Source organism: Spinacia oleracea, chromosome 2 (assembly GCF_020520425.1).
Source record: "Spinacia oleracea cultivar Varoflay chromosome 2, BTI_SOV_V1, whole genome shotgun sequence".
NCBI lineage: Eukaryota > Viridiplantae > Streptophyta > Magnoliopsida > Caryophyllales > Amaranthaceae > Spinacia > Spinacia oleracea.
Genome location: NC_079488.1, coordinates 94,510,663 through 94,524,381, shown reverse-complemented (window position 1 = coordinate 94,524,381; position 13,719 = coordinate 94,510,663). Strand labels below are relative to the sequence as shown.

Here is a 13,719-nt window from a genome sequence, read left to right as displayed (position 1 = left end):
ACGCTACTGGAAAAGTTATGCAAAGCTTTGATACAAGCGCAATGAAGTTAAGTAAAAGAAACACAAGCGCGAAAGAGGATAAGAAGATGTTAAGTTTAGATTGTAGTTGTTTAACTTCGAATTAGATGTTTCGCCATGATCAACAGTTTGGATCATGGATCATATTTTCAACAATTAGATAAGACAGGCATTATTGCACTAATCAACACACCAACTCTAGTTCATTGTATGTTTTCTTTATTTACTTTTGACATAAGGAGAGGTACAAATAATGCCACTAGATATATATGGGAGTTGGAACTAAATTAATCACCAGTACAACTGTACAACAACCAGGGTAGCTGAGTCGTACGTTAACTCATATCCACTCTTGTTTCGGGTATGAAACAAGTAACCTCGGATGAGGTTTAATTGTTGTGTTGGAGAAAACCTTGCTTGAGATGCGTTTAGGCTCGAATGTTTACGATCGACACACAATGACACAAGTATGTTAACTAGCCTCGGAGGTGTAACGCACCGACCTCTAATTCAAGTAATAAAGCATACTTAGCAGCGGGAATATCCTATTTGGTCGGGACATGAGGGAGGTACAAGGCGACAATAAACCTTGAATAATCAATCATTCTATTACTTTAAACGTAGATGCTACATAGTCTCATTAAAACTTGATATGAACTAGGTTAACTTAAGTATTATACCAGGTGAACCTGTCATAATGAAATCCTCGCCGCTATGTACGTATTCCCTTGATCCCAACAGTACCTAAAACAGGAAATATAAAACGGTGAGCCGAAGACTCAGTAACGAACTACTCTAGTATTGTAACATCATTTCAACTCATGTGGTAACTTCAAAGTTACCACATGTTAACGAAAAAATTGACAGAATTTGTTAACACGTGGTAACTTTAAAGGCTTGTGATTTTATAAGGTGGTAATTTTAACTTAAAATTTTATAAGGTGGTAAGTTTGAAAAAAATCCTTTATTTTATATTTCATCATTAGTGATTTTGAAAAAATAATTTTTATCAAAATGAAAAATTTTATCACTAAAAAATAGATACTCCGTATTTAGTTAAGAGATACACTTGGCCGGGCACGGGTATTAAGAAGAAGAATTGAATGAAATAAAATAATAAAGCAAGTAGGGTTGCATAGATATTTTAATAATTAAACAAGTGGGGACCATGTCATTTTGGTGGTTGGGAGGTGGGGTGGGTTTATGAAATTATTTGTTTAATAGGATGGTGGGTCATAAGGTAAATTAGATGTATTATTTAATTAGATGGTGGGGTTGATAAGTTACTAAAAATGGTAAGTGTATCTCTTAAATAAATACGGCCGAAAAAGACAAGTGTATCCCTTAAATAAATACGAAGGGAGTACATATATTAGGGTAACTTTTATGCAATTTGAATTAATTTTTACTCCGTTGTACGATATTTAATATACACTACTTGTAAATAAGAATTTGCGAACTTAAAGTGCAATTTAAGGAAAAGCACTAAGATAAGTATAAAATAAGAAGAAAAAAATCCCAACCCGTTTATAAATGAGTCGACCTGATTCCGACCCAACCAAATTCAATCCATTGCCACCTCTAGTAATCATGCACGTACATTTGGACATGTTGAAAAATAGCTTTGACCTGAAAAAGTACCCACTAACCCCGATTTTATTAGTTGTAGAAATGTTGAAACGCCCTTAAATTTAAACCATCCAATTCTCTCACTTGCTAATTCTGATTACACATGAATTCAACCTGCGTAGTATTTAAATTTTAATTAATTAGAAAAAATGAAAACACGATCATCTCTGAATTTGATTTTGATTGCTCCACTAGGGCATAAACTTAGTATAAGAAGTGAAGTTGTTCTGCTACAAGAACTCAAGAACCACCTGAATTTGCACATCCTTCAATCTTCATAAAAAGATTATATTAAAAATAACAAGACTTTTTATAAACCATAAAATGAAATTATGAAGCTCAATAAAACTTCTGGAAAATGTACTGAGCTCTTTCCTTGGTGATTAAAGCTTTCCTCGAAAACTCAAAAAGTAGTTCCAAGAGCACAAGCTTTTGGCCTTAATGAAATCATGCATATAACCCTATACTCCGTACTTGTTATAAACTACACAATCTGCTAAAGGCTAAGCCAGAAAGTTTCAAATTATGAGCAGAAAACATGAACTTCCAGTTTTTCACTAAGCCCTTTAAAAATAAAGTTGGCAAAGCAACTTTTTTCTTAGATATAACAAGGATGTTACAATTACCTTAACATTAGAGTTGCCTTGAAATATTAAATAGCTGCTGCTTTACAAATACCACTTCACAAGATGTGCCGAGTTGAAGACCATGCTCTTTCACAATTGAATTTACCGGTTCATAAGCTCCACGGTTAGACCCCAAGGAGGAGGTAGTGATTTCATGGTCCTCGGGAAAGAGAATTCAAGAAACGAGAATTGCCACATTTCTTTCTAATTTGCTATTTCAAACGCTTCCTTGTAGCTGAAATCCACTGCTACATATAAATGGATCTAGTTTAATTCAAACTTTCTAAGTCTCTAACCGTATTACCTGATGGTGATGTAGCGATTTGTCCCATGTTTAGCCCAGTGATCCTTGAGGTCAACCGGAGTTGAAAGATCATGTCCATCAGCAGCAAGCCTACTGAGTAGTTTGCTGAAAGCACTACCACTCATCTTTCGGCCACCAACTCGGGCATGTCGTTTGTTGGGTACTGCTGGTAATGGGTACACGGATATCGTTGTTGTACAGCATGAGGACTGCCATCCTCCATTGCCCCATTTGTAACACTGCCTATAAACCCCGGTACAAGAGCAAACAGGAGGTGGCATAGTTGACTCATCAAATGCTACTTGGTTCAATCCAAGATCTGGTCCCTTCCAGTCAGATTTCGGCGCACCCATTTGCTTATAGCCATCATGATCTCCCATATCCTGCATTCCCTTCCACTCTTGAGATTTGGAGAACATAATCTTATTCAAGTCATCACCTTCTCTCTTAGCCTTTCGTCCAGTTTTCGATGTTTTCTTGTTTGGGGATGCTGCATTAGGATCTTTTGGCCGTTTCACTTTCCGGGATTTTGCGCTCTCTGGGGCTACAGAAGTCAATGGTAGGGCATCTGGTACCTGAACTTCTCTCCCGTCATAAGAAACTTCACCCACATGAGGAGGATGCTGTATATGTTGCTGAGGATGGTGCATGTGTTTTACACCACGTGAAATTTGGCACCCGGGTGGGCAACTGTTACTACCACCGTTTATAGAATTTTGCCGATACTGAAGTGTTGCCAGTGCATTATCCCGCTCCATGAGGGCCTCATTCCTTTCCTGCATAGCAGTATCTCGTTGCATAAATGCCATGTCTCTCTCTTCCAAGGCCTTGTTCTTTTCATTGATGGCCATATTTCTCTCTTGGATTGCAGCATCTCTTTCAGCCATAATGGACATCATATGCTTCATTGACTGTGGCTGTTGCATCAACCACTGAAACAAAGAAATCACAGCACAAAGATCTCAGAAAAGTGCTACCGAATAAAGGAAACAAAATTTACCAGCAGACCTTGAGTGAAGAATTAGGAAGATGACCAAGTTTATGATGCAATCATGAAATTGCAGATGAAAACGTCACTTTACCTGACTATGTGGTGGTTTATACATTTCAGGCTTATGTCTCCCGTTTTCACGATGCACGCTATCATCCATTCTAAATCAAAATATGAGAAATGTCACGGTTCACAAATGCTGCTACCTTTATAGGCTTATTGCGACCACCTGTTTCAAAAGACCATTACAAACGGAATATGAAAATTCAGAAGTAGGAAAACTGAAGTCCTAACTGAAGGAGAACAGAAGAATCTAACTTATGATAGAAAGGAACCACCAAAAAGATATACCACTGCCCATCTATTGCGGACATATAATCTCACACGAAAACAAAATCAAGGCTGATAGGTTATGAAAAGGCTGTTCTAAAGGATATTCAAAATGGCGTTCCACAAAAAGCCACATCAACATCTGCTAGGCATTTATATTTTCGATTTAGCCATTATGCCTATTGACATTAGTCAAATTGACATAAACATTTTCTAGTAATTACACCATTTCGAATCTCGCTTTTCTTCCAACTTAAAAAACAAAGATAAGGAGCTAAAAAGTATATTTTCAAATACGAACTAAAACTGTCGTTTAAAACTTCTGCATTACAATGATATGGAAAACTTTCAACTGGCAAAGTCATGCCGCGAAGCACGATGACACTGCAACTGTTACCCTTTCTGCGATCTTGAGTCTCTTGACCCATCCTTTTTTTCCTATGATCACATATAAAAACTAAAACCTTTGATTAGAGGGATCAAACAAGAATATACCCTAATCTCTAAATGAATACAAGACACTGCTTATGCAATAGGAAAGGAGAATAATCATAGCTTCTCCAGTTAACTATTAGATGTAAGGAATTACATCAACGATAAATGAGACTTCTTTAGTAAAATTCATCACCTTTGGCAGGTTCTCTCTCTCAGTAACCTCTTGAAGCTCAACTATTTGATAAAAGGCAAAAGATCAACTAGTTAACCACTTTCCAGTGAGAATTGCAGCTGCTACTCCTTTTTCAGAATGTACAGAACAAGGCAAGGTAATAAAAAAAGGGGGAAACTGTTAAAAGGAAAAAAAGCAAAGCAAGGTAGCTGCTAAACTAACTGCTCTAAAAAACCACTTTATTACATTAATTGCTCGCGTGTTTGTTAAACTCTACTAAATGCTGAAATATTTAAGTTGGTTACGTCATCATGGAAGTGCTAGCATGCAGTCTTATCCCTCAATCACAAAATTCACAACAATAAGGTGCATCAATATAACTCATAGCAAGATATAATATAGGACCGAAATTCTCTGTGTAGTCGAAGAAGCTATGATTGTGCTTTGCAAATTACTTATTCAAAAAAGAAGGAATAGAGCGACTATGCTATGAATGCTATCAGAATTTTGCTGAGATATCACAAGAGAATAACAAAACCACTATTAAATATCAAGACTTCAAATTTCATATTTTTAGATCAACAGCAGTCTAAAAAATAGCAACTTTACCCAGATGCTTATAATCGGAACCGGTGAGATGATATTACCTCAGCTAAGGAGGTCTTCTAGCATCGAATATGCGGAGGGAAACATATTTCTCAGTCAGGAATCTGCATTTTACAAGCAAATCAAATTGAAAAACAGAACAAACGTAAGGCATTATCATAGCACAATACATGCAATTTCTCAGTTATCACTAGAAAACATTTTTGACTGTTTCTTTTACTACTTGTCCAGTAATATTCAATTGGCCATAATGGCATAATGCTCTCATCCCGCTAGCAATCAAGTCTTTTAATTGTCAAACATTGATGGAGTGTGTCCATTAAAACTGAATCAAAAGCATTTCATCAGCACATCAAGCTCTTACCTTAACAGAAACAAACAAGCCCCACTAAATTCTTGAGCACCGCAAATTAACTTCAAAAGAACTCAATAAGAGACAATTGTGCTCATATAGTAGGACGAGTCTTCCATGAACCAAACAGACATATATATGAAATCTCTATGTTATGCAGCTTCAGCGAATACAAAAGAAACTGAGAGAAGAGAGGGCGCATGAACTTAAAAATAGACAGGGTTTCAAGATATGAAAATGATATGTTTAAAGGGGAAGTAAGGAAAAATGCAAATGCATTAATGATGATACATATGATGATACATAGACAGGCTTTTTTCTAATGCATTGAAGGTGAAGTAAGGCAAAATGCAAATGCATATGATATGAAACTTGCAACACGTATTTCCAGAGACAATAGTGCATTAGAAAAAAGCAACAAATAACCTAGATACCAATTTCAAAAAAAGTTTAAGGTCTGAATACAAGTTTTCGAAGTGTCCTGAATGGAATTGTTGTTCTCCCATAAGGAAGCCAGAACTAGTTCATCAAATAATTGACAAAGAGGGTCAAGAATTTTATGGGGCGAGACCTAAACAAGTTCAAGAAGGTAACTCTGGAAGGAATGATGGAAAGAGGAGAGGCACTATGATAGTTTTGAAGACCAAGATCTTCGAGAACAAGATTAAACCGGGAAGGAAAGATGGACATGATTATACAGCACGAAAAGGAAATCATATTTGGTTAAGACTTGATCTGAATTAGTTCAATTCTCAGGCGATCAGGAAGACAAACAACTCAAGTCAACATATTCAAGTATATACCATAGAGCAGACACAAAATGTGTCAATTTCCTGGCTAGTGGACATCCAGTTACCTAACTCTAACTCCTACTCCCTAACCTAAAATAGGGGGAAACAGAGTACATCTTAATCAACCATCGATCACTCCGTCATAGAACAACATCATTCATCAAACAAATAAGAAAATCCTCTTTAGAAAAATAGCAGTAGTAGACCTCTAATTAAGATTGCTGCAGTCTAGGAATCTGAATAGGTTGAGGGAGTGCATCTAATCATATACGTAGTATAAATGCCTTCGCTCCAGATAACACTTCTTGTAATCAACTTCAATCAACTGTCTATACACTTCTTATAATCAAATTCAATCAACTGACATACACTTCTTGTAATTAACTTCAATCAACTGTACATACACTTCATTTACTCTCTTAAGCCTGTGACTTCCGTTATATCATTTACATAATTTGCCCTTCCTAATCTCATTTGAAATGTTTGGAAAAATAGAATAGGCCACGCCATAGAGGAGGAAGAATCAGATTCCGTCACCGTAATAGGTTGCATAAACCCTCTTCTCTGCTATGGCACATATTTTCAATAGAATTTCATAATACGACAAGCAAGTTATTGATTTCTACAATGTAACTAAATCCAAGACAACTCGACTATCTAATGCTCCAAAGCAGGCAGAAAAGGCTTGAAACCGGAACAATAAGTTCATCAACACAGCCAACACTACACATGTACGACCAGTTAACCAAAACTAACCACAAATTTAAATTACTTGAATTTCTTCAGAATTCACCAAAATGAGCTCAAGTCAAACCCCCAAATTAACCAAAAAAAAAAACCCAAAACCCCCCACAAAACCCAGTCAAACCCGGAAAAATGAACTCAAATTAACAAGTAATCAAACAAAAAGCACCAAGAACCCAGAAAAGCTGAAAATTTTACACTACCAACAATCAAATTAAGCAAATACTAATAACTAAGTAAGATACTTGTAAGCTTAAATTCAAACAAATTGATGAAAAATCTGCTGATCAGAGCAAAGAAAATAAAAGAAACCCAAAAAAAAGAAAAAGAAAAAAGAAAGAATCAAATGCAAGCAGTTTGGATTGAAGCTTACCATAGCTTGCGAAAAAAATGGAGGAGAGAGAAAAACGAGTGTAAGAAAGAGAGAGAGAAACCCTAAATCGGAGAGAATATAGTAAATGAAATGTGGGAGGAACAGTTGGGGGTGGGGGATGGGGAGGAGAGAGAAAATTGCTGATGAAAATAATTATAATTATATAATTATTGTAAGTAGAAGAAAAAAAAAAAGAATTTCTTTAGACTTTCTTTGTCTGATTACTATGGAGTACTATAAGTTTTTTATTTAAATTTTTTTTATTGAAGGATTCATCTCCTTTTTCTTGCCTTTTGATTTTCTCTTTTTTAGCTTTTTTGACAATATTTATTTTCCCACTATTTTTTTTAACCTTTTTATTGTTGCTGATTTTACCGTTATTCAGACTTTTAGAGTTTTAGTGGACTAATTCAGCAGTCGTGTGCTTGTGAGTTGTGAAGGAGAAACATTTGCCACCATCTACGAGATGATGTTAAAAGATTCACAAAGGACAGTCGTAAATAGGAAGTGATGCATTTAATTAGATAGGAAAGAAATTCACGAAGGTATTGGTTTAGTGGTTTCGGAGTTTGCCCTCATTTGTAATTTGTATTATCATTTTGGCTCATTCGCACCAAAAAAATTATTTAGGAATGAAAGAATATTACTCCCTCCGTCCCGTAATATTCGAAACGCTTTCCTTATAAGGTCGTCCCGGATTATTTGACATACATCTCACTACCTATATTAAAAAAAAATACCCTACTACCAATCACCATCTAATTAAATAATAAGCCAATTACAATACATTAAACTCTGTGGTGATCAAACCGTTTCGAATATTCCGGGACGGAAGGAGTAACATTTACCACAAATTTCTCATACTACCTCCGTTCTCGAATGATATTTATGTTGAATAAAGTATCGGGGAAGACTTCCATAATAAAATATTGCAAGTTGAATATTGCGGTAGGCCAAATAAGGGTATAAACGTAAAATTTATATGACAAAATGAAATAAAATAGAGTGTAAAAAACTTTACAAAACGAATTAAAATGGAAAGTGTAAAAAACTATCCGAAACGGAGGTAGCACTATTGTACAACCGTAATCCATATCATAATAATTAATAATATTGTAATATTTATGTCCAATAGTAATCTATATCGGAATAATAAATCTCCGTATATACATTGTACTGGTATATGTAGTCTGAGGTAATTTAACTTTAACATTGTAACATATCTTAACCAACATAAGTTGGTGGAGTTGGTGGGGAACTCACATTGTGACTTGGAGGTCACAAGTTCGAGCCCCATCAACTGCGAAATGCTTGGGAGTCGCTCAAGCGATGACCTGCGGAGCTGGGCTGGTTCACCTGTGCTAGGTGCTGGTTCAGTTAGGGTCCCTTCTTCTCTTACCTATCTGTATTCTCCAAATTAGAATTAATGATGGATAAATTTATTATTGCTCATTCGGTGTCTTATTTATTAAAATAGTTAAAACAAATAAGGGTACACAAATAAATTTATTTTATTTCTTATTCACCTCTTGTGTCAAGCATAAACTTAATTATCTCATCCACCCTGGGATTCGATAGTAATACCTAGTTAACTTTGAGGCGAGGTGAGGCCTGCACACCCATACCCGCCTATAATTTTCATCTCCATCCACGACATAAACGATACCCACCACTTCCAATCCCAGAGGTACAAAATAAACTTTATCCCCCTCTTCATGACCCCCCCTCCAATGTATCCATCCCCGCCTCAAACGCACCCCTAGACTCAATGTTTTTGGTAAGATAGTTTTGAATTTCAAAACTTATTGAGTTTTTGACAATTCCTTAGTCTGATTAGAGTAATTAAATAAATAAATAAAATATTATACTAAGTTAGTAGTAACTTTTTATATTACTCATAATCAATTAGATGAAGGATTAGCAAGGCAGGTGGGTCCAATCTAAAATTTATCCTTGTCCCGTCTCCCACGACGAATACAGTTTTTAACTCCATCATCCATCAAACTTTCCGCCATCCCCGTCCACTTGAGGAGGATGCACGGGGATCTCCCAAAAAATATGCCTCATTGACAATCTGATATCACTATATATATTCGATCAATAATCCTTTCCTTAACCAACTTTTAAATATATGGCAAAAATATTACGATAATAACAATGTGAAAAATTTTGTTTTTCAAATTTAAGATTAAGTATAGGCTAGGACCCGTCATAAGAAAAATATGGCTAGGGGTCTCATTTTGTTAATTAAAATTGGGCAATAAAATATTTGAGACAACCTTGTAAAATATATTTAATCAAGATTTAAGATTTGTTATATATGCATATCCGGATTCATTATATGACACTAATTCTTAAAAATATGATAGCATTGTAATAATTTAATTGATAGTACATGTTCAACTATTATAAGATTTTCGGTTATCAGAAAGTGCATGCAAAAATTCATTGGATTTCAAATAATAAACGATCAAAGATAAACATTCGTTATACATATCCGTATCTAGCATATGACATAATTTCTAAATAAAAATTGATACCGCATCCAGTAGTTTACAATTAGTCATTATTTATGTTATAAGCTAGAGAGGCAAATCATAGAGCGATATTTGTCATATCCACATCGATTTGACTTCCGTTTGGTATAGTACAAAGTATATAGATATGGATATGGAGTATAAGTTTTAATTAAGAAATTTTTTAGTCATAAGTAAATAGTACTTCGTAGTATAATCAATTATTACCACAAGTAATTAGAAGCTAGATTGTAGGTAAAATAAATACGAAGTATATTATTATTTTATCATATGATTTTTATTTATATTATAAGAGAGGCACATCAGACAACATTATTTTTTCAGGTCCACATCGATTTGTCACTATTTTAGTATTACGTATACAAATGTTGTTAAAAAATGATTAAATTATCATTCAATTGTTTAGCCTAAAATATATAAAGGGGCTTTTTTAAGTAGAGAGTAACGTGTGTTAGTTGCACATTGATTTTCTTATTTACTACTTCTACCATGCTTTTGGATAATGCAATTTTATTTTCACGGTTGTTAATAAGTAACTTCAACTGTTAATATCTTAAATTATCAAATAAGTAAAAATTATTTTTAAAAAATGGTAATATTGTGTAAGTATTTAGACAAATCCAATAAAAATGTTAGGGGGTACATGACTATGTTCATCATAAAGTATTAATAATCACGCACACAAAAAAAAAAGTAGAGGTGATGTGTGAATATAATAGATAGTATTAAAATCAAAGAGTTGCATCTAAAAATTGAGGAACTAAGTAGTAGAATAGTAGGTGGATTAGATTACGCAAGTTTTCTTCATGTTTAACAAAGTTACATTTTTTTTAAAAAAAATAGTAAAATATTACTATCAATGGCTTTGATAATATCGAATTTAGTTGCTAAATATACTACGTATAAAATTGTACAACCAATTGCGATTTTCAAATTTAGTTGTTAAAATATTATAGAGTACTATAGTAATTTTTTTTAATATACTCTTATTCATATATACTTGATTGATTTTCTGATTTATTTGTATTCTAATTATCCAATATCTGTATATTGCTTTTAAAGTTTTATAAAAATCCTAGGTACTAAGTATATATATAATGGATTAGTTTTTTTATATATAAACAGATAACCTTATATTGGTCATATTTGTTAGCAAAGTACATAAAGTATACTCCGTAATTTACAAAATATTCTCCATGTGTAGAATGTTTTTTTTTCCAGGAAAATAGAATCAATTTTTTTATGAGGGGCAAGTTAATTCAATCAAGGTTGAACCTCACTTCGATCGCCTTACGCTGTTTAAAATAATTACAGAATCAAATATTTAATTTTTTATATATTTTTTTATTTCTATAAGAGAGGCAAATCAGATAGCGATATTTATCAGCTCCACATTGATTTCCTCTCTTTTAATATAGTATATAGGTAACCCAATATTGATATATTTGGTCAAAATCCACCTTACCTTTGAGCTAAATTTTGATAATTTTGACATAAATTTATTATTAAAATAATTTTACTATTAACCATAATATTGATAAAAAAAATAATTTAAATATGACCACATTTTTAGGATGTGATGATTGTTTCCAAGTCAATTAAATCAAAATCCGCACCATGCATCACCAAGGTGTGATGCACGATTTACATGTCAAATTTTTAATTTTGCTCGAAATTTTATATATAAGTGATATTGCAACACTTCACATTAACATTTAATAATAATTTTTTGTTGCAAAAATATTATAATAAAAATATTTTTACTAAGTAAAAGAAATGTCAAAATCATAAAGTAAAATTGTGATAATTTAACTTCTCATCCACCAATAATAATTCAATTGAGCTAGTTATTGTTGAAACATTGTAATTCGTTTGTTTTAAAACCTCACATTCGTTTCCTTTAATTTTCATGATGATGTAACGGGTATCATAGTGCATGTTATAATAGCTAATTTTGACTCTGGTGATTTGATCGTAAATGATAGGAGTAAGCCATAATATGACATGTTATTATATATGTACTTTAATATGGAATATATTGTATAAAGGCGTGAGAATTGCACAGAATAGCACATACTCCCTCTGTTCTTGAATGTTAGTCCCCTTTTTTATTGAGTTCTTTTTTATTAGTTATTTTTGGAGTCTTAATTTCCTTATTTATTCAACATTTATCCATTTTATACCCTTATAAATATCCAAATCGCTCACTTGTTTACTCTCAATTAAAATTTATCCCCATTAAACCCCTTAATTCTTTCTACCCTACACACATTGGTTAGATTCTAATGAAATACCAGATTTCAATAGTATTTTTTGTTGGAATGTTTTCAATTACAAAAGGGACTAACACTCAAGAATGAAGGGATACATATTTTTGTGGAAAACATTGAATAAAGATTGTAATGAAATGAAATAAACACTTATTAGAATGATAATTGTAAAAAGTAGCACATAATATTGCATTCCATAATTTTGTGGAAAATATTGTAATGCATATGACATCTTGCATGATGACAAATGGTTATAATATGCACTCAAATTTACTAACAAACACGTTTTGCGAAATATTTTTTGGAAAAAATTGTATTCGTATTAGAGATATGCATGTTAAAGAAAAGTAATTATAGTAGATATACTATAATTATGTTAGGTAGTCAATGTAAATATATAAAGATAATAAAATAAAATTGTGTTCGATAATCACATATAAATTATAAACATAGTAATAATATGTAAGAATAATGTTAGGTGTGACTCGTGAGATTGAAATAGAATTATGCCAGGATACATAGATCTTGATGTATTTTAATGAGTACTCCGTAATAAGTATATATGAAATAAAAAAGTCAAAAATATCTTTTACAATAGTTACTTAATTAATACGTACTTGTGCTTCACGTTTTTTTTCGTTTTTTTTTTTTGGAACTAATTCACGTTTTACATAAAGTTACAATGATATATGATTTATTAAATGAGTAGTAATAGAGTTAAAGATATTATATGAGTATTTTCCGCAGCTTGATCAAGTTATGATATTATTCCATATACTACCTCCGTTTCAAAAAGATCTTTACAGTTACTATTTGCACGGACTCCAATGCAATATTTAACTACTAAAATATCCAATTTCGTATGGGAAAAAATTATAAAAATTTGATATTCAGAAAATACATTCCGAGACCAATTTAACAAGATCTTACATGTAACTTTTTGATGTATATAGTGGTGAGAATTTACGGTCAAAGTTTTTATACTTTGGACACATTTTCCAAAGCGTAAAGAACTTTCTGAAACGGAGGTAGTATGTCTTAGAGAGTATTTTTAACTAAAAGAGAGGCGAATCAATGAGTGACACTTGTCATCACCACATTGATTTCCTCTCTTTTAGTATATTATATAGATAAATAATGTGTTAATCTTTTGTACACGGTGGGTTGAAGTCTTGAAGATGCAGTTAGTGACTGGTGTTGATGTCGGCGGGGAATGAAGCATATCCAAGCATAGGCCGAGACTATTCACTTTAGCCTTTGTCCTTCGACATTGGCTTCTGCTCCATCGAGATTATTCATTGGTTTAGACTACCTTTCTGTTGTCAAGCTCTTAGTTGAAGGCCTGTGAGTGGATTGTGGTCCATAAGAATTAAGAGGTATCCAAATACGGATGAGATAATAGCTTGTAGTTGATACGGAGTATTTTCATACTCCCTCTGTCTCTTACTCGTCGTGGTTTGACCGGCACAGAGCTTTAGGCGAAGGCTCCGTTGGAAGAAACGGTTTACAATTTGTTCACCTTTAAATGAACCAATTACAAG

At 33.2% G+C, this 13,719-nt stretch overlaps 1 protein-coding gene across 3 annotated transcripts; it reads right to left on the bottom strand.

Moving 5' to 3' along the window:
• Window positions 1–2,141: 2,141 nt before the first annotated feature.
• On the bottom strand, window positions 2,142–7,544 carry LOC110805455 (protein BASIC PENTACYSTEINE6). 3 transcript variants are annotated; one of them, XM_022011061.2, is made up of 4 exons: window positions 7,372–7,544; window positions 5,115–5,215; window positions 3,660–3,797; window positions 2,142–3,509 (listed from the first exon to the last, which is right to left on the bottom strand). In XM_022011061.2, exons 3-4 carry the CDS (start codon window positions 3,726–3,728, stop codon window positions 2,574–2,576), a joined length of 1,005 nt encoding a protein of 334 aa, XP_021866753.1. In that variant the 5' UTR covers window positions 3,729–3,797; window positions 5,115–5,215; window positions 7,372–7,544; the 3' UTR covers window positions 2,142–2,573. The 3 variants fall into 3 exon arrangements, with proteins under 3 accessions (XP_021866753.1, XP_021866754.1, XP_021866755.1); XM_022011062.2 differs by having other exon boundaries at window positions 5,153–5,215; window positions 7,372–7,525; XM_022011063.2 differs by lacking the exons at window positions 5,115–5,215; window positions 7,372–7,544 and adding an exon at window positions 4,527–4,633.
• Between the last annotated feature and the right edge of the window lie 6,175 nt (window positions 7,545–13,719).

Excerpts from the sequence above, each read along its gene's own strand:
- LOC110805455 (XM_022011061.2), bottom strand. The coding sequence starts at position 3,728 with ATGGATGATAGCGTGCATCGTGAAAACGGGAGACATAAGCCTGAAATG. Across the intron at positions 3,510-3,659 it reads ATAAACCACCACATAGTCAG|TGGTTGATGCAACAGCCACA; the intron begins GTAAAGTGACGT and ends TCTTTGTTTCAG.